Source organism: Bombina bombina, chromosome 1 (assembly GCF_027579735.1).
Source record: "Bombina bombina isolate aBomBom1 chromosome 1, aBomBom1.pri, whole genome shotgun sequence".
NCBI lineage: Eukaryota > Metazoa > Chordata > Amphibia > Anura > Bombinatoridae > Bombina > Bombina bombina.
The window spans coordinates 330,924,347-330,944,930 of NC_069499.1; the positions used below are offsets into that span (position 1 = coordinate 330,924,347).

General features: G+C 36.8%; 1 protein-coding gene across 1 annotated transcript in view; it reads right to left on the reverse strand.

Moving 5' to 3' along the window:
• Positions 1-13,342: 13,342 nt before the first annotated feature.
• IGFBP5 (insulin like growth factor binding protein 5) overlaps positions 13,343-20,584 on the reverse strand; it is a 33,539-nt gene continuing 26,297 nt past the window's right edge. The window contains exon 4 of the mRNA XM_053698115.1: positions 13,343-19,656. Within this exon, the coding sequence (XP_053554090.1) occupies positions 19,525-19,656 (132 nt within the window). The 3' untranslated portion in view covers positions 13,343-19,524. The remainder of the gene's footprint in view (positions 19,657-20,584) is intronic.

Here is a 20,584-nt window from a genome sequence, read left to right on the forward strand (position 1 = left end):
CTCTAAATGTCTCTGCTATTGTAGTGCTATCTTTGCATATTTGGCCTGTCGTGTCTGTTAACGTGTGTACGTGGGTATTTAATTGCTGCCATTTTTACGCCTTGGTCAAGGATGAGCCTGACTTGTTGTTTACATCAAAATATTTTTGCTGCAAAATTGTGGCCCTGCGCTGATTTTCCTTAATGCAGTGACTCTTAAAATTGTTTCTTGGTTTGGTCAGTGAGTCTAAAATAGTGGCAAAATTAGGGGCTTGTTTATGTTGTGTCTCCTAGCAGTATATTTGTGAGAGAGTGGAATTCACAAACTGCCGGTGAGTTTTAATTTTTCTCGCCCTGTGCTTGATAAACTCCCCCCTCACCACGCATTTGTGGGCTTCCCATGTTGTGGACGTAGATGTGTCCTCTGTTGCGTTTTCCCTAAAGTAGTGTCCTAAGGTCTCGTCAATGTCCAGTTTAACTAATGGGTTAGCTAAGTCATGCTCATCCAACATCCACAAAAAGGGGCATAGTGGGGTATCCGGCCAAGCCACTGTGCAGAGCACTGGGGCATGAACGGACCATGTGATTGGTAAGATTGTGGATGCCTCAATCATTGATAATCCCAACTGGTCTGTTATGAGATAATCGATCCTAGTGTAGGTATGATGTGGGTGCGAATAGAATGTAAAGTCTAGTGAATCTGGGTTTTTCGCTCTCCATACAGCTTTAGAAGTTGCAATTCAGCGTTAGTGGATTTTATTACTTTCAGTGGAGTACATGTCCTTTCTGTGGAAGTGTCACACAGGGGGTAGCGGGAGGTTAAAGTCACCTGCCATGAACAGAACACCTTTCGTGTGTTCTAGTAGTAGCTGAGTCACTTGTTTGAAAACTGTGTGTTGCCCTTGGTTGGGTACTAATATATTCACAAGTGTCACATATGCTTTAAACAAAAGCCCTATGACTATTACGTATGCCCCATTTGGGTCCTTGATGACATGTTTTGGTTGAAAGTGGACAGAGTTTTTGAAGAATATGCCCCCCCCCCCTTTCTTTGATGGTCCCGAGGCCAAGAAAAAGGTCCTGTATTTGTTGTTTATGGACTTAGGCTCTCTCCCCTTCTTAAAGTGTGTCTCTTGAATATAAAGTATGTCCCCTGCATCTTTGTGTAACTGGTGAAAAGCTACCAACCGTTTTCCGGGCTATTAAGCCCTTTAGCATTTATTGATAATACATTGAGTGAACGTGGTTGCGTCTTTTCCTGACCTGCCATGAGAAAGTGTGTCTCTTTCTGAGGCGTCTGAGGTAAAGAGTCTGGGGAGGGATGTGTGTGTCCTAGTTAAAAACAAAGAGTCTTGAGTGCCTTGCTAATGTGACCCTCCGTCCCGGTATCCTTCTAGAGTACCCGGGAAAACTGCACTGTCTCGTGTAAAATAGAAGCTGTCAGGCGAGAAGTATGTTTTGTAACAAGTTGTCTAGAGAGCAAAAATATAGGAAATCACTCAGTTGAACCTGTGACAAAAAAAGCAATATAGTAACAAAATACCAATATCAACCAACAGAGAGAATGAAACAAATAGGGCTGTATCACCACCCCCAAGCCCAAACATTTAAATGTAAACAGTTATTATACAACCTGTAGCCATAAAGGATTAGTGAGTGTCCCCTTAAGGTGATGAATGCACACTGTCGAAAGGCAAGAGTCTTTCTAGTTTGAGTGTACATTTGTTGCAGAAGCCAGGGTCTCAGAGTACAACCTTGATTTGTCCCCTGGTGGCATTTGAGGTCTGTTGTGTGGCCGCTGTCCTTCGTTGTCCTGGGTTTTCCGGGGTTGGTATGGTGATCCGCAGCATTTCACAGAAGCATGGTAGGTCCTCCTTGGTCCTGTATGTGGCAGTAGTGTCCTCTCTTGTTGCTATAATGCAGACCGGGAAGCCCCATCTATAGGGTATTTTCTGTGCACGTAGGGTAGTGGTTATGTGATTGAGGTCTCTCCTCTTCTGTAGGGTTGCTGGGCTCAGGTCTGCAAACATGTGGATGCAGTTTCCTGCATGGGTAAAGTCCTGTTTCTGTCTGGCATGCTTAAGGATTTCTTCATTGTCTTTGAAGTGGAGTAGTTTAAGGATGACATCCCTAGGGGGTGCTTTGGGCAGCGGTTTGGCTCATAAAGCACGGTGTGCTCTTTCAATAACCACCTCAGGTGCACCACTATCTCCTTTAAGTGTCCGAAATAAATCTTGAAGGCAGCCCTCCAGGGCTGCTGATTGGATAGTCTCTGATATGCCACATATCCGGAGGTTGTTCCTCCTGCCCCTGTTATCCAGGTCCTCTACCTTTTCTAGAAGATGATGGATGGTTTAATCTTGCTCATATGCTAAGATGGACATCCCTGTGTGGATCCTTGCACTCTGACCCCTCTGTTGGTCCCCCCTGCGGCTTAGCACTTGCCTGAGGCTCTGTATCGTTGTGATATGATCGCGGTCTGTATGGCGTGGCCGACCGGAGAGGCTGTCTTGTGGCTTTGATCCCGGAGCGGTCTGCTGGCCCTTCTGGTGTTATGTCTGCCCCCCTGCTCTGCTTGCGGTCTGTGTAGCTGCTGGAGCCACTGTCTGTGGCCTTCGCGCGGGATGTCAGCCCGCCGGAGTTTTCAGGTGTCACAATGTCAGCGGCTTCTCCCAGTGCGACTTCTCTTCAATCCTCCAGGATTCTGGGTAAGCAGTGGCTTACTGGGGTATGGTTATAGGTGTCTGGCTGGCCATGTACTTTGGGCTTGGGTAGCGTGGGCCTAGGAGCTGTCTTTTCACAAGGCCATGTCCCTGAACGGCCAAGCTCTGCCCCCTAGCTCTCCACTTTTAATCTATCATGAAATACATTGTATTTGAGGTTATTCTACACTTTGCTCTAGGTGCCGCCATATTAAAATGTAGCTTTCACTGCACTCTATTGCTGAAATATTTGCACGTGTAGCAACTCTCTTTCAGTGTAAATTAGGTTCCAAGCTGGTGGCACCCATGTTTAGAGGGAGGTGCATGAAATTAGCATATAAGCCTACCTAGGTTTGGCTTTCAACTAAGAATACCAAGAGAGCAAAGCAAAATTGGTGATAAAAGTATATTTGAAAGTTGTTTAAAATTACATGCCCTATCTGAATCATGAAAGTTTATTTTGGACTAGACTGTCCCTTTAAATTGGTGAATTGGATTTTAGCTTGACAAAGGGGCAGGTGCCCATGAACCGTTAAAATAAAGTTTTTTACTTTCTATACATGAGAGTGCAGCTTTTGTTTTTTAATTTGATATGGAGCAACAGGGAGGCTCTGAAAGCTGACACCCATTTGGATATTATGCTGCTCCTTACCTGTATAGATGTAAAATCCATATATTTCACAATGTGAATATTGAGTCAGTTCCACCCCTGTGCTGAGCTGCTTTGCAGCCTTTAGATGCTGCTTACACAATGTAGGTCACTTTTTAGTGAGAAAACCACACATATTATATATTGAGTTGTTGTTTCTTTGCAGATCCAGCAGATTCAGACCATAATGTTATTTTATGTATAAAACATGACATAAGAACTCAAACAAAATGTGTAAAACAATGTATATGTTTATTAAAAGTTTAATAAATATGGTTGCAAACAATAGTGTGTTTTTTTCCAAAATATGTAGTCAAATATAAATAAAGAAGGGTTTATAAATTAGGGCCTTTGGGTATAGTTATATAACTGATGTGTACATAAGAGCTCCCAAATGCACAGTTATTCACCAGTGATCACCCGGCAAATAATACTTATATAGGGGCTTTACTTTAAAGAGGGAAAAATGGCCGCAATCTGCAGCATTCTACTCATTTTGGAAACAGATTTATTAGAATAAAAATGGAACACATAAATACCCTTTCAAATCTAGTTGTGTGTTCCACTTTCACTGTAATAAAGCCAGTTCCAAAATGAGCCAAATGCTGCAGGTTGTAACCATTTTATTTTTTTATAGGGAAAAGTGAGCATTTGTTAGTGAAACCAATGCTGAATTCCAAATATTTGCACATCCCTTATGGAAAATATTTAGTTATGTATAGTTAAAAAAACTTTGCAGGGGCGGAGCCTGACCAAGCTCAAAGATGGCAGCTTGAGCTAGGAGCTCCATGCAGTTCAAAGCTTAAAGTAGGCATTACTGCAGCAATCAGTCCAAATAAATATCACCTACAGAAGAAGTTACCAACCAAGGGGCAGGGAGAACAAAAATCTAAAGGAAAGCATGTAAAACTCAACTGATATAGCTCACCCAGTTCCGCCGCCATTGGGCCTAGACGGCAGTGACATAGTCTGCTCACAAGTCATGGCAACTAAGGTTATCGAGAACTGCCGGCAGCTCACACATACCTAACAAGCTCAGCAAAAAGATGACCATACAGGGAGTGCAGAATTATTAGGCAAGTTGTATTTTTGAGGATTAATTTTATTATTGAACAACAACCATGTTCTCAATGAACCCAAAAAACTCATTAATATCAAAGCTGAATAGTTTTGGAAGTAGTTTTTAGTTTGTTTTTAGTTATAGCTATTTTAGGGGGATATCTGTATGTGCAGGTGACTATTACTGTGCATAATTATTAGGCAACTTAACAAAAAACAAATATATACCCATTTCAATTATTTATTTTTACCAGTGAAACCAATATAACATCTCAACATTCACAAATATACATTTCTGACATTCAAAAACAAAACAAAAACAAATCAGTGACCAATATAGCCACCTTTCTTTGCAAGGACACTCAAAAGCCTGCCATCCATGGATTCTGTCAGTGTTTTGATCTGTTCACCTTCAACATTGCGTGCAGCAGCAACCACAGCCTCCCAGACACTGTTCAGAGAGGTGTACTGTTTTCCCTCCTTGTAAATCTCACATTTGATGATGGACCACAGGTTCTCAATGGGGTTCAGATCAGGTGAACAAGGAGGCCATGTCATTAGATTTTCTTCTTTTATACCCTTTCTTGCCAGCCACGCTGTGGAGTACTTGGACGCGTGTGATGGAGCATTGTCCTGCATGAAAATCATGTTTTTCTTGAAGGATGCAGACTTCTTCCTGTACCACTGCTTGAAGAAGGTGTCTTCCAGAAACTGGCAGTAGGACTGGGAGTTGAGCTTGACTCCATCCTCAATCCGAAAAGGCCCCACAAGCTCATCTTTGATGATACCAGCCCAAACCGGTACTCCACCTCCACCTTGCTGGCGTCTGAGTCGGACTGGAGCTCTCTGCCCTTTACCAATCCAGCCACGGGCCCATCCATCTGGCCCATCAAGACTCACTCTCATTTCATCAGTCCATAAAACCTTAGAAAAATCAGTCTTGAGATATTTCTTGGCCCAGTCTTGACGTTTCAGCTTGTGTGTCTTGTTCAGTGGTGGTCGTCTTTCAGCCTTTCTTACCTTGGCCATGTCTCTGAGTATTGCACACCTTGTGCTTTTGGGCACTCCAGTGATGTTGCAGCTCTGAAATATGGCCAAACTGGTGGCAAGTGGCATCTTGGCAGCTGCACGCTTGACTTTTCTCAGTTCATGGGCAGTAATTTTGCGCCTTGGTTTTTCCACACGCTTCTTGCGACCCTGTTGACTATTTTGAATGAAACGCTTTGATTTTTCGATGATAATGCTTCAGAAGCTTTGCAATTTTAAGAGTGCTGCATCCCTCTGCAAGATATCTCACTATTTTTTACTTTTCTGAGCCTGTCAAGTCCTTCTTTTGACCCATTTTGCCAAAGGAAAGGAAGTTGCCTAATAATTATGCACACCTGATATAGGGTGTTGATGTCATTAGACCACACCCCTTCTCATTACAGAGATGCACATCACCTAATATGCTTAATTGGTAGTAGGCTTTCGAGCCTATACAGCTTGGAGTAAGACAACATGCATAAAGAGGATGATGTGGTCAAAATACTCATTTGCCTAATAATTCTGCACTCCCTGTACAGTCCGGAGTGATGAGGTTTTAAGGAGGCATACGATGATGGAACAGAGTGAAATCCGGTAAGGCTGTAAAGCACATGTGACGGAGCACTGTTACAGAGACAGAGGCTGGTGAACATTAGCACAGCTACCATATGTGAATTCCACATAACAATCATTTAGCCACCACACTATTACCACAAAGGTCTCCTAATATAAGCAACAAAGGCTGCACCTATCATTCTCTCCCTAAAACAGAGTTTGAGGAGACCGATTTATGGGATAAGGTCGCATAAAGGATACCTTTATTCAGCTGGGACTATTAAGGGACCATAAGTCATTGAAAACACACAAAGGTCTAATGGAAAAGACACATCAAGCTACTTTTCTGCTGTACCTTGGGGGGGGGTGATCACAGCAGACTCAGGTATTTGTGTGAGAAATAGCGGCTCGTACACTATTTGAGGCAGAGTTGCGCTACCTGCTGGGCAGACATCATGCTGCATTATCAGAAACATTATGTAAGATACTCAAATCAGAGGACACACAGGTTACTGAGCAAACCATCCATCTTAGTCCTATTTTGATGGAGTGTGAGAATGGTGGCGTTATGGGACCCCAGGACTCGCCACTCACCTCTTCAAGATCCCGGAGTGATTCGGATTTAGAGCCTAGATTATGGAATAGTGAAACAGCAACTAAGTTTGGAGAGAGAGCCACTTCCACCCTCCAATCGTTATCTGTACTGAGTCAGATTAATATTTTCTCTCCCATGAAGACCCTAGTGAACATCTACACTCAGCACTCAAAACCCATCTGGCCATTGGCTTTAAACGGATGATTATATTCCCAACCACTCAGAGAATACTGTTATGTAGATCTATCGATTTTGAGCTGGGACCCTGGAGGTATCTTACTCGGAGGATTGCTACTGTTTTACCCTAGGATTGTCATTTTTTACATCTTAAGGTCCACCAAAGTCCATACGAAAAGGAGCCCCAGAAAGCAGGAGTTGGTTAATTTCATGTGATTTTTGGGTGGTTGGGAACAGTGACACTGTTGTACTGTGCCCTTTATGTAGCTAAATCTTGTCGCTCTGGAGAACTTGAACGAGCATATACAAGTGTTTGCTTTAGAATTAAGCTTGCTCTTTAGAAAAATGACGCTAATGCTGATCTGATTGAAACAACTTACTTTTACTTAAACAAACTATTTTTCTTAACTGGACTTTGTGTCAACATTTAGCTGCCCTAGTTTCAGGAGTGACTTTGTTATTGCTACCTTCCAGCTTTTTCAGGAGCTAAATTTTACAGTTAACTACTCTCAGCCTAATTCAATATAATATTTTGAAATGTTTATCTTATCACAGTCAACCATTTCTGGGTGAAATTACTGGTATAGGGCTAACTCAATCATAAATAGCGCTACTGTGGAGTTTTGTATTTTGATACTATATAGCCTAAATTACCCTTCTATTACTAAGCCTCTGTTTCCCTATTTTTCTTGACCAGTGCACTTGAATTACAGACTGTGAAACTTGAGCACCTGTTTTGTATTATATGGATTTAGATAAAATGATAATACTATTCATAATGAAATTCTACAGATCAGAAACGACATTACAGTATTTTTTTAAACTGTTATATACCATTTCTCTTTATATATTATTTTTGTTTAGGAGTTCTGTACTTAAAATAGGCACATTGTTTAACCCAGAATATTTTAGCTATATCATACGAAGGGACATATAACAGTTCTATTACGCCAAGCTGTCACCCAAGCTCCTTCTTATACAGCTTAGCACAGTTGATTTACTGTTATTAGCCAATATTATGTGACATGTATAGTTATTTATAGATAATATAAAAGTGTACATAGATTCTATACACTCCAATAGATTAGTTCAGCTATCCCATATATACCTTATTTAGGCAGAATTGTGAGTGATAAGGTCAAAGTAGACCTTGTTATCAATGTTCAGTTTATTTCTATGTGTGGCCTTACAATGTTTTGTTAAACTGTTAAAATGACATACCATATAAGTTCCAAATCAGCAGTGACCAAGTGTGTGATCGCACAAAACGTTTGCTGGGTGCACCTGTTTTGTCACTTGTAATTCTGCAAATTTTTCGATGCCGACCGTTTTTACTCTGTATGCTTTTAAATATTTTTGTAATAAAGCTTTGGATTTTTCACTACCACGCTTGGAGCGCTATTTTCTTTTCCCACCCCCTGGATATTTCTACTTGTTATAAGTGCATATGCAGATGCACTGGGATTAGAAGTTGCCGCCTGTGTGTTTAATCCATTTGGACATATTTACATGGGATAAGGTCCCCATACCCTCTCTCTACCTGTGCCTTTGGAAATTTCTACAAATCGCTACCTAAACAACCCCCAGAGCGCTCGTTGAGCAGGATTGGGTATAAGTTCCAAATACTATGGGCATGTGGGGAAACTGGCAGCTGCCTATACATATAGGAAAGGGGACTTTACCATACCTTTTTATTAGGCACAAGTTTCCTGGCTTTAAGTCCCTATTCATAAATAAGTCAGTCACCTTTAGAGTTTATCTGGGTTATCTATAACATACCTGCCAACTTTTTATTGGATTGTTTGTTGCTATTCTATGAAGGGACACTATTCTATTCTGTTATTATATTAATATATTTGTCTTGTTAATAACAAGGTGCTGAACCTTTTTTGACTGCTGTAGTCAAGTGATATAGGTGAAAGGTGGTAAAACTATCCCATAATGTCCACCTTGATGGTTTAGCTCTAGCCCTCTTAATAAGCATTCATATTATATCATGCCCCTAGATAAATAAGGCACTAGATACATAACACAACTTATAATAGCCTGATATATTGATTCTGTTTATGCTTGTAATGATTTATACATCCCTGCTAAGGATTGCTTCAGATATAAACCACGGTTAAATATATTATTGCCCTGCATATGTATGAGTCTCATTAAGCCTACACTTTTAGCTGGGTGTTAAACCCACAGAGCTCAATATATTATCCTTTAGCTAGGGACACTTATTTATATAAAGTTATATCTATACGGTTTATCTGTTGGGTGTAAGGGCCCACACCCAGACAATAAAATGTATCAATATTAATGCAGATATATCTATGGTTACGCAGAACCAACGCAGTCTATACTCTATTTTGCTGATATGGAGACAAATACCTTATTATATGGAGGCTACTTTGATTTAAAATATATTTCCATTTCCTAGTCTTTTTATTGTCTGCTGTTTATGATCAAATTACTGAATAGTCTTACTCTTCACTTAATAACAGCAATAGGGTAGGTTACCAGCTATTTGTACCTCCAGCAGTGGTTGACTAGCTAAAGGCTGAAATTTTACATTACTGATGTTTCCCCTCACACTTCTAGATATGCTGTAATGGGCTGAACAATGTCCTTAACATTATTAGTAAATCCAGGTGAATTCTTATTATGTTATACGATTAGGCTCCGCCCCATCCATATCCCTCTCCCTTCCCCCTATATAGAACTCTGGCACTGTGTGATAGTGTTCAGGGTCCTTTTGCGCGGTTTCCCTAAACACATACCACATTTTGGAATATCCCCTCCCTAACAAGACACCCAAATCTAGATGGCTCAGAGTCAGATGTGCTTTTTGTTTACACTTTTTAGTTATTTTTTATTATGAGCCACAGACTGTTATTTGTCTTTTGCATTATTTGGGGTTCATATGAAGCTTAATATGTTATATTATTTTTGAGGTTAAAAAGCAAAAATGCGAGGTTTATCTTCAACATGTTTAATGTTTCTGTAATGAAACAGATTTGATTATATGATGTGGTTCAGGTGACCAATATGTTCTTCTCTCTACATATCTATATGATTTTTGTAATATCATTTATCTGTTTTACTACATTTTAAACCTCAATAAAAAGTATTTCAAATAAAAAACTTTGCAATATACCTTCATTATTTATTTTGCCCCCTTTCCCTGTAATTATTCATATGCTAATCTTTATTTTGAATGCATAATTATATCTAACATTTATTTTCTGTATAATAATGTTTAAAGGGACACTGTACCATCTTTGTTGCCCTTAAAGTGATAGAAAGCTAAAAATTAAAATGTGCATAAGTCAATTTAAATTTGAAATAGAAACATTTTTGCAATATACTTCCGTTAGCAAAAATGCTTCTAGTAAATGTATTAATATTTCTCTGAGGCATACGCACATATGGGGCAGGATTACATATGCAGCGCAGGCTTCAGCATAACTGCTGAAACCTGCGCCGCCTGTAATTTCACCTCGCATATCGGAGTATCACACAAACCCCACCGGCAATTCATAAAGTGCCGTAAGTCGCATAACCTAGTGATGACCAGAAATGAGCGTAAATACAAATATCTAGAGTCGCCAGTGACTTACGGTACTTTAGAAACTGTCGGCACCTAAGAAAATAAAAAAAATGTAAAATCTCCTGTAAAAGTCTAACCCGCCTCCCAAAAATAAACCCAACACGTACAACCCTTATATCCTATTAGACTTAGGCTTTTTTGGGGGGGGGGGTTTAGATTAGGAATTTATTGGGCACTCTTAAAATAGCTGAATGCCCTTTTTAAGGGCAATGCCCATACAAATGCCCCATTAGGGGAAATGGGTAGTTTAAGATTTTTAAGTGTTAGTTTTTTTATTTTTGGAGGTTTGGTGGGTGGGGGGTTTTACTGTTAGAGGGGTACTTAGTATTTTTTAAGGAAAAGAGCTGTTTAAACTTAGGGACATGCTCTACAAAAGGCCCTTTTAAGGGCTATTGGTAGTTTAGTATTAGATTAGGGGGTGTTTTTATTTTCGGGGGCTTTTTTATTTTCATAGGGATTAGGTTTAATTTTTTTATTTTTGATAATTTGGTTTACTTTATTATGTAATGTTAGACCTTTTTATTTTTTGTAATTTTAGATTAATTTAATGTTAGTTTTTTATTTTTAAGAAATGTTAGCTTTTTTATTTTAATTGTAATTTAGTCATTTTTAATTTAGGTAATTGGGATTAATTTAGAGGGTGTTAGGTTAGGGGGCTCAGCAATTTAGTTATTTGCGTTGTGTGGGTTTGGCGGATTAGGGGCTAATAGATTTATTAGGATTATTACGTTGTATGGGTTTGGCAGATTAGGGGTTAATAGTTTTGTTAGGTTGATTGCGTTGTGGATTAATGGTGGATTGGGGTCAGTTTTATTAGGTTTATTGCATTGTGGGTTAATAGCATATTAGGGGTTAATAGTTTTATTAGGTTTATTGCTTTGTGGGTTAATGGCGGATTAGGAGTTAATAGTTTTATTAGGTAGATTGCGATGTGGGTGAATGGCGGATTAGGGGTTAATACATTTATTAGGCATATTGCGATGTGGGTTAATGGCGGATTAGGGGTTAATATATTTTATTAGTTATTGCGGTGGGGGTTGGCGGTTGAAAGGTAGATATTGTGCATGCGTTAGGTGTTAGTTATTTTCAGGCAGTTACGTTGCTCACATATTCAGCGCAAGTCTTGCTGCGCCTGCCTTTGTGTGGTGAGGTAAAAATGGAATTAAATTGCTCAATTTTTGCTGCGTAAGTCCTTGCTGAATATGTGATACCAATTTGCGACGCGGTTCTGTTAGCTTATGGGAGTAAAGATTGCAGGCGACGGGTGAAATATATGCTTCGCATTTATACGCGGCACTGCATATGCGATACCAAAACCGTGTAAAAACCGGCATTGTCGGCTTTTATGGGCGATGCCGCATATTGTATGTAATCTTGCCCATGCTGTGAGGGCTATGCACCAGTATTCAAACACTGTCTACTCAGAGAGGTGGTGGCGTATTGCTTCTGTGAAGATGTAATTTGTCTCATGCAAGCCACTACTGACTCTCTGAGACAGTGTGGTGCTTAAATACTTGTGCATGGCCCCTGACAGGATATGTGCGTATGCTGCAGAAAAACAGTAATACGTTTTACTAGAAGCATTTCTGGTAATTAAAGTATACTGCAAAAATGCTTTTTTTCAAATTGAAATTCATCCATCCACATTTTATTTTGACTTTTCTATACCTTTAATGGATCCCCAATAACTTGTTATACCAGCTGCATAGTATTAAATGTATTGGAATTGGTTACTTAAAGAGACACTGAACCCAATTTATTTCTTTCGTGATTCAGAAAGACCATGTAATTTTTTCTTCGTTCTCTTGCTATCTTTGTTTGAAAAAGAAAGATTAATTTATCCACCAATCAGCAAGAACAACCCAGATTGTTCACCAAAAATGGGCCGGCATCTAAACTTACATTTTTGCATTTCAAATAAAGATACCAAGAGAATGAAGAAAATTTGATAATAGGAGTAAATTAGAAAGTTGCTTAAAATGTCATGCGTTATCTGAATCACGAAAGAAAAAAATTTGGGTTCAGTGTCCCTTTAAGATTTATTCTTGCAATTGACAAAGGTGGTTTTGCTAATTTAAATATCCACCTTTAATGAATATTTCAATACCCAAGTATTGCCTTTGTGTATAGAGTTAGTGAGATAAGATAAGGAGCTCTGCTGTTCCTGTAATCTCAACACATTTAAAGGGATACTGAGCCCAATTTTTTTCTTTTGTGATTCAGATAGAGCATGCAATTTTAAGCAACTTTCTAATTTACTCCTATTATCAAATTTTCTTCAGTCTCTTGGTATCTTTATTTGAAAAGCAAGACTGTAAGTTTAGATGGTGGCCCATTTTTGGTGAACAACCTGGGTTGTTCTTGCTGATTGGTGGATAAATTCACCCACCAATAAACAAGTGCTGTCCAGGGTCTAAACCAAAAAGGGCCTTTGTTTTCAAATAAAGATAGCAAGAGAACGACAAAAAAAAAAATTGATAATAGGAGTAAATTAGAAAGTTGCTTAAAATTGCATGCTCTATCTGAATCACAAAAGAAAAAAATTGGGTTCAGTGCCCCTTTAATGACATCACATTCAAAATAAACACAGGGAAAATGTGTTCACAGACAAATGTATCTATGTAAATGATCTTACCTAGTGATGTTTGTGCTTTATTAGCGTAAACCTTAGGTTTGCCATAATTGGAATGTCTTTGCCTATCTTTTTTTATAAGCATGCATAAATGACACTGTAGACATTTTGATGCTTTATATATTCAGATCTACTTAAGGTATATTACCCAAATAAAAGTTTACCCCCCCCCCAAAAAAAAAAAAACACTCAAAAATGTCTTAGTACAATCTTAATTCTACTTTTAGGCATTGCAGTGAGTGATCATCCAAACCCCCCCCCCAACATTTGAAAAGCATACATTTTACATAGAATGCTGCTTAAGTAGTAGACTAGTTAGGATTACAACTTGAACTTTGTTGCCAAATCATCCATTAGAAAAAAAAAACTTGAATACATAACTTTATTAAATAAATGCTTTGTCATGACAAAAAGACAAAGATCAAGGAGTAACATAAATTATAAGATGAATAAATAGCATATAGCAATCTTCACTTTCTGTAATAAAATGTGAGATTTTTTTTGATTTTTTTTATTAAGTACAAAATGTTAAACAGAACACTTACAATCCACAAATTGTTTGCTTTTGTACACCAGCTTAATTATGAATATTTTATTGTAAAGAAGAAAACATAAGTAATGTACAATATATTGCAAAATGGATGTTGTGGATAATGTGTTAAAAACTGGTTATAAAGGTTATGAAAATACAGTTCCAATGCAGGTAATGAGCGCTGCAATATGGATGGTTAACTGTTTGTAAATGAGTTCACTGGAAGAGAAAATATGAAAAAGGAATTATATATATATATATATATATATAAAAAAAGGTAAAAATAGTGCAAAAAAATTACTCCTGAAGTAGTGGTTAAAAAAAAACAAAATAAAAAACAACAAACAAAAAAACACAACAAGGTTATATTGCATTTTAAGCAAAATCTTTTTCACAATTATGTTAATCGTCATAAACCTTTCGCAACGTGTCAGCACATGGGGTATTTAATTGCAACTTATTCTAATATATATATATATATATATATATATATATTAGTATCAACCCCTTTATAAATGAATTTGAATAGCCATTACATTATTGTACTGCTTCTAGAATTGTGCAAAAGTGTCATTTTTTGTGGATATTTTGTGTTTCAGCACTTATTGGTTCTATAATATATGTATGTATCTGGCTTAATTGAATCATTTATGTTCTCCACAAACAGATACCATTTAAACAAAACTTGTTTTCATTGGATATTATTATGAATACAATTTTAAATACAATCTTTTAAATCTACTTTGCTAAGTTTTCAAAAAGCACCAGTTCCACCCACAGTAGTTATACATTTTATTTAATTAACTTTCAAGGGGTTCTAGCCAAATTGTAATGTTAACACAAAAGTCCTCTACTAGGTTAAAAAAAAAAAAAAATCTATTGAAGGAATATAAATGATTCCTGAAAATCCATTATCTTGTACAAAGTTAATAAAGCTCTATACCAAATAATTTTAGCCAACAATAATGGTTAATTCTACTGTGTTCTAATCTTCTTTTAATACTAATAAATGTGTTGTTTCCCTTTAACATCTCTTGCCAAATGCCACCGCAAAATGTATATTTTGCAAATTACAACAAACTTGCCAAGTTTCAGTAAATGTATGGCCCTTACAAAAACACAAATATCCCTTTTTTGTTTAATTTAAAAAAATACAAATATTTATTTTGATATAAAAAAGAAAAAAAAGGTGTTGTATAAAGTGTTTTACAGTTCAGGGATATTGTAAAGAATATGTAGGAAAGTAAAACTGAGCAATAAACCTATTCACCTAAACACAACATTGGTAAAGATACAAATAAAATTACTTACTTTAGAAATAGATCCAAAATATTTATTCTACTGACTGGATAAGAGAATACTTTAATCTTAAAAATATATATATATTATTATTTTTTTTGTTTGACTGAATTTTTATATATTGGCAAGTTCATTTGATCAAGTTTATCATTTTAATTTGGCTATTTTTGGTTTTTAATTAGGTGTAAGGCAGTGTTGCATGGTTTTCCTTTCTGTGTATTTTTTATATAGGATATTGTGTTCTTTGGATATTTTGAACATTTCTTGTGGTAAACACATTTCTGAAATTTATAATATTTTTTTTTAAACCCCTAGAAAAGCAGGTAAACTATGAAGGGACATTAAACCCAGAATGTTTCTTTCATGATTAGAGAGAACATGCAATTTTAAGCAATTTTCCAATTAACTTCTATTATCTAATTTGCTTAATTCTGTTGGTAACCACTGTTGAAAGAGCAGCAATGCACTACTGGGAGTTAAAGGGACATAATACTCATATGCTAAATCACTTGAAACTGATGCAGTATAACTCTAAAAAGCTGACAGGAAAATATCACCTGAGCATCTCTATGTAAAAAAGGAAGATATTTTAGCTCACAACTTCCTCAGCTCAGCAGAGTAAGTTCTGTGTAAAAAGTTATACTCAGCTGCAGCCCAGGTGCAGGTAAAAATTTTTTTTAAAAAAAATGAAGAAATGAACAGTAGTCAATCAGCATCAGCAGTGCTGAGGTCATGAACTATTTTACTGTGATCTCATGAGATTTCACTTAACTTTAATGAGATTTCATAGTAAACTTCCTTACACTGAATAGGCAAATAAGATGAGTGTGCACGAAAGCTCGCTCCTTCTGCTGTCACGGGACAGATATACTGATTTGTTGCTTAGAAGTCCTTTTTGGGATGTGGCTACTGAGAAACTTTTGAGGTAAAATATATTTCTTTTTTACATAGAGATGTTCAGGTGATATTTTCTAGTCAGCGTTTTACAGCTATACTGCATCACTTTCAAGTGTTTAAACATTTGGGTATTATGGCCCTTTAAATGAGCATCTGGTGAGCCAATGACAGGAGGCAAATATGTGCAGCCACCAATCAGCAGCTAACTCCCAGTAGTGTGTCACTGCTTCTGAGCTTACCTAGGCATGCTTTTCAGCAAAGGATACCGAAGGCACAAAGCAAATTAAGTAATAGAATGAAAATTGGAAAGTTGTTTAAAATCATATGTTCTATTTGAATAGTGAAAGAAAATTTTAGCCTTTAGTCTCCCTTTAAAATTTACACTCTTTCTGACTATGAAAGGCAAACAATTTGTCAGCCTCCACCTTGCTCATATTGAACAATCTTTATGTTATTCTTTCACCCAAAAACGCCTTTTGTCTGCACATACATATCCCATCCCAGGTTTTCCATTAAAATAAAAAATAGTTTTAAATACATAATTAAGTCACTTTAAAGACAACATTGTAAACTGGGCTTTTCAATTTAAAGGGACATTAAAGTCAAAAGTAAAATGTCATGATTCAGAAAGGACATCAAATTATATAACAGAAGTAAATTGGAAAATTGTTTAAAATTGCATTTGTTATCTTTGTATCATTTGTTGAAAAGCAGACCTAGGTAGGGTTAGGGGCAGCAATACCCTACTGGGAGCTTGCAGCTGATTAGTGGCTTCACACATTTGCCTCTTGCCATTGGCTCACCTCATGTGTTCTAAGAGCAATACACTACTGGGGGCTAGTTGAAGTAAATTGGAAACTTGTTTAAAATTAAATGCTCTATCTGAATCATGAAAAAAATGGGTTTTATGTCCCTTTAATTGTGGGGAAATATTTGTTGTTAACTCCCTTTACATTTTATGGTTTGCACTATGATACTCCATGATTACATATTTGGATTCAACTTTGGGATGTTTATCTAAAGAAATGAGATTACATTATTGATACCTACACTTGCTGTGGTCGGGTTTATTACAAAATATAAAACTTTGCTGCTATAAACAATGTTTTAAGGCATAAGAAGTTACAGACATGTAAGAAACTTTGTTTTGCACAAGAAATTTGTAAAACACAAAGCACAAATTATTGGCATGTAGAGTCCCATACAGTGGTTATAATAGCAGATTAACCTGTTTCCCCAAACAATCTCCTTTGACTTTCACATGAACATTGCTAAATTTTCCATATTCAACAATTTATTATGTAATAAAATAAGTAACAAAAATCCACACTGTCCACTTTTATCTTTCATGTGATACAGCAATAATATTTTCAAGATCCACAAGTCCTCAGCATAGATGAGCATGATCTTAGATGAGCGGAATGATAGGTTCTCACAGGTCTTAACCAAGTCCATAGAAAGTCAAATAAAGTCAAGAAAGCTGAAGATCCCTGTAATTTAGAGAGGCTAAATGGCCCAATTAAGAAAGGAAACTAAAAACTTTGAATTTTTCTTTCATCAAGATCAAAAGCATATCTATTATCTGAAATATTTCAATCAAAAGGCAAATTTATTTAAAATCAAATTAAAAAGATAAGTCTCCAAAGAAGACAGAATCAGGTCTCACTGCACCAGCAGGGCATATAGTGAAAACATTTAGCAGGACTAAACAGGGCAATGGAAAGGACTTTAGTTCAGTTTCTACATGCCAAACTATCTTGATTTTTGTTTTAAAGAGAAGAATATAATCTTCATATTGTAAATGTGATTAGTAGAGTCCAATGTCTAACACAAACATATGAGTCAAGTATTAATTGCTGGTATATTCGCTTTGTCAAAAATGAATGCATTTAAAATGTTTACAAATCTATACCCTACACCATCTGCCCTTAATCCTCATACTGGAGAGATGTATTGATCGTTGTATTTCAGGAAGAAAAAAAAAAAGGACAATCATCAAACTAATCCATTTTTTGCAAACTACACGGAAGTTTACATTCTACAACCAACAGACTTAGGTTAACATTATTAACCTATATACATTTTCTATAGGTTCATATGGTCCATCCCATCTCAAGTCAGTAATTCCAATTATTTTGTGCCTATTTCAGCATGAACTCATGCAGTACAAAAAGCTGTTTCTGGCTATGTTACAAGCAAAGTGGTGACAAAAGCCTTCATTTAAAGCTTGAGTCGCTTAGACCTTTTCACTGCTAAATAACTTGTGGCCCTCTGCTCTGCAATAGACCATATGCTCTGTCAGCAAGAAAGAGGTTAACTCAATCAGTTCCAAATGCAAATAGTATGCAACCCATCATTATAGCTTATATTTTCCAATAAACCATTGAAACGTCATAAAAAAAAGCACCAAGATTTCCACAAGGGGCATTGTCACAATATAATCAGCTAATATAGTTCCTTATTGCCCTAAAGGAAGGAGTTTTAATAAAGTGTCAGCAAGTAAAAACTACTAAAAATGTGACCCTGCAAAGCTGGAGGGGACTGCCATGAGGCACAAGCTCCTTCAACAGTGAATAAGTTAAAAGAAAAGGTCATTTTTAACAAGTGCTAGCAACTGAAATGTACTGCAAGACCCTCCAGAAGCAAAAGGGTTAACATTTTCTTACTCTATTGTTGCAATAGAAATAACTCAAAGTGTATAATAACATTTTGCATTGCAATTAAAAAAAAAACAAAAAAAACCCACATACTACATCACAGCTTTTCAGCAAATAAGACTAATGACTTATTGCTTTGGGGGAAAGCAAACAGGAGCCCAATATGCTTTTCTATGCATTCAAGAGTTTGTGAATGCCAGTTATGTGTTTCTGACCTCGCCAAAGTTTCACTGGCTGAAAAGGAAGCTCATGTGACATTATGCAGAATGTGCAGCAAAAACAGATACTGTAACTTTTTTTTATAATGAAACAGAGTCAATAAAAACAAAGAAAAGCATTGTCACAACTAACTACTAATATTGTCTTCAAGTCATAATAATCAACATATGGAGAGTGTTTTTAGAAAGTCATAAACGTCTGCACAGAATTTAATTATTGCACCACTGTTGAAGAATTTCGAATGCATCCGTTTGTGAGCAAAATAATCACAAAGAAGTCTGAAATAGGTGTATATGACTGGACCTACTTTTAAAACTATATATATATGTGTATGTATGTATATGTGTGTGTTTTTTTAGGAGTAATGATAGAAAATGTTCTAACTGACCCCACATTGATTATTATTTCTGAAGAAATACAAGCAATAACAAACTTTAAAAAGACAAACGCGCTGTATGAAATGTTTAACATGTGCCACACTCATTCTCAGTCCATCAGTTGATTAAAGAAAAAGAATTGTAAGGTACTGAACACAAGCATATCAGTACTTCCCCCCTTCTCATAAAATAAAGGGAAAAAAGCATTCAATAATAAAAAAAAATAATAAAATAAAAAATAGAATTTTGCAACAGTGCTTTTTCATGGGGATTCCAGAGCTTGCCCCTTTTTCCTGCTCTTAACATTAGAGTATATTCACTTTCTTGTTTCGTCAAGCTTTGTGCCGTGGTTTTTAAGTTTATTCATTTTTTTCTCCTCGGCAACTATAATCGCTGTCCTTTCTTCACAATAAAAAGGTTCCAATATTTTTGTTGCCAATTGGATGAAAAAAGAAATAAAAAAGGAACAAAAATTATCCCTCTGAAATTTTCCAAAAACCCCCAAAACAAAATCATTTGAAAAACCCCTTAAGTGATCATTGCCAGGCATTAGCGTGTAAGGAATTGGTTTATTCTATGTTGCTGCTGTCAAAACTGTGGCATTGCAAATCTCCAGCTGCGTAATCGCTCCCAGGAAGCTTCAATCCATATTTGTCTACACACCAGCAGATTCCGCGCTTTCTGCCTCTTGAAGGTTTGCACTACAAAGACAAGAAAATTATTAACCAAATGTAACTGAAATCTGTAAATTTAATAATGTAACGTGGACTGTTAGTGAGATCACTGCCTATGTACAGTGGTTAAAGGGATGGTCTAAAGCAAAAACCACATGCTAAAATTAATTTCTGAATACATTAAATTGTATGTTTAACTCTAAAAATTGGTTTAAACAGAGAGATAGAGTCTTGCCCAGGAGCTACAAGCATTTCAGTACCCAAGCAGAAAATGACTGCAAAGTGATGGGTTGTGTGAATGCGGCTACTGATTGCCTGACCAGATGTGACCTGTTCTGGAACTGCAGGACTTGCAGCTCCCAAATTGGACTTTATCTGTGTGTTAGATCACGTCAATTTTTTGGTATTAGAATGTTCCTTTAAAATCAATTATCACATCAAATGTCTATAGGAACATAGAGGGTGTATGAATTCAATTTAATTTATTGCTTCCAAAACACTTAAAGGGCCAGTAAACCTAGGAAATAATGTTATATAATTCTGCACATTAGCTTAGCTCCAGATTCCCTGTTTTTTCATTATTAAACAATTCCGATGAAAGATTGCTGGTCCTGTTCTTTTTCATAAAAGGCAATGAATAGGAAAACATTCACAGATAAAGGTTGTCACAGATGAGAGTGTACAGTTAATGAGCATGTGCTCAGGGATTTAGGCTCTTTCCTTCAAAAATGACACAGGAACACATTACTCATTCAAATGGTTGTGGCAGTACATGACTGTATGGTCTGCTGTTTGACTTTTTTACTCCAAGATCAGGGGCATGACAGTTAAAACAAGGGAGCACACAGTATTTTAATAGCTCCAATACAACAAGGACTAGTAATGATGCAACTTCAACGTCCCTTCAAAGGGACACTGAACCCAATTTTTTTCTTTCGTGATTCAGATAGAGCAT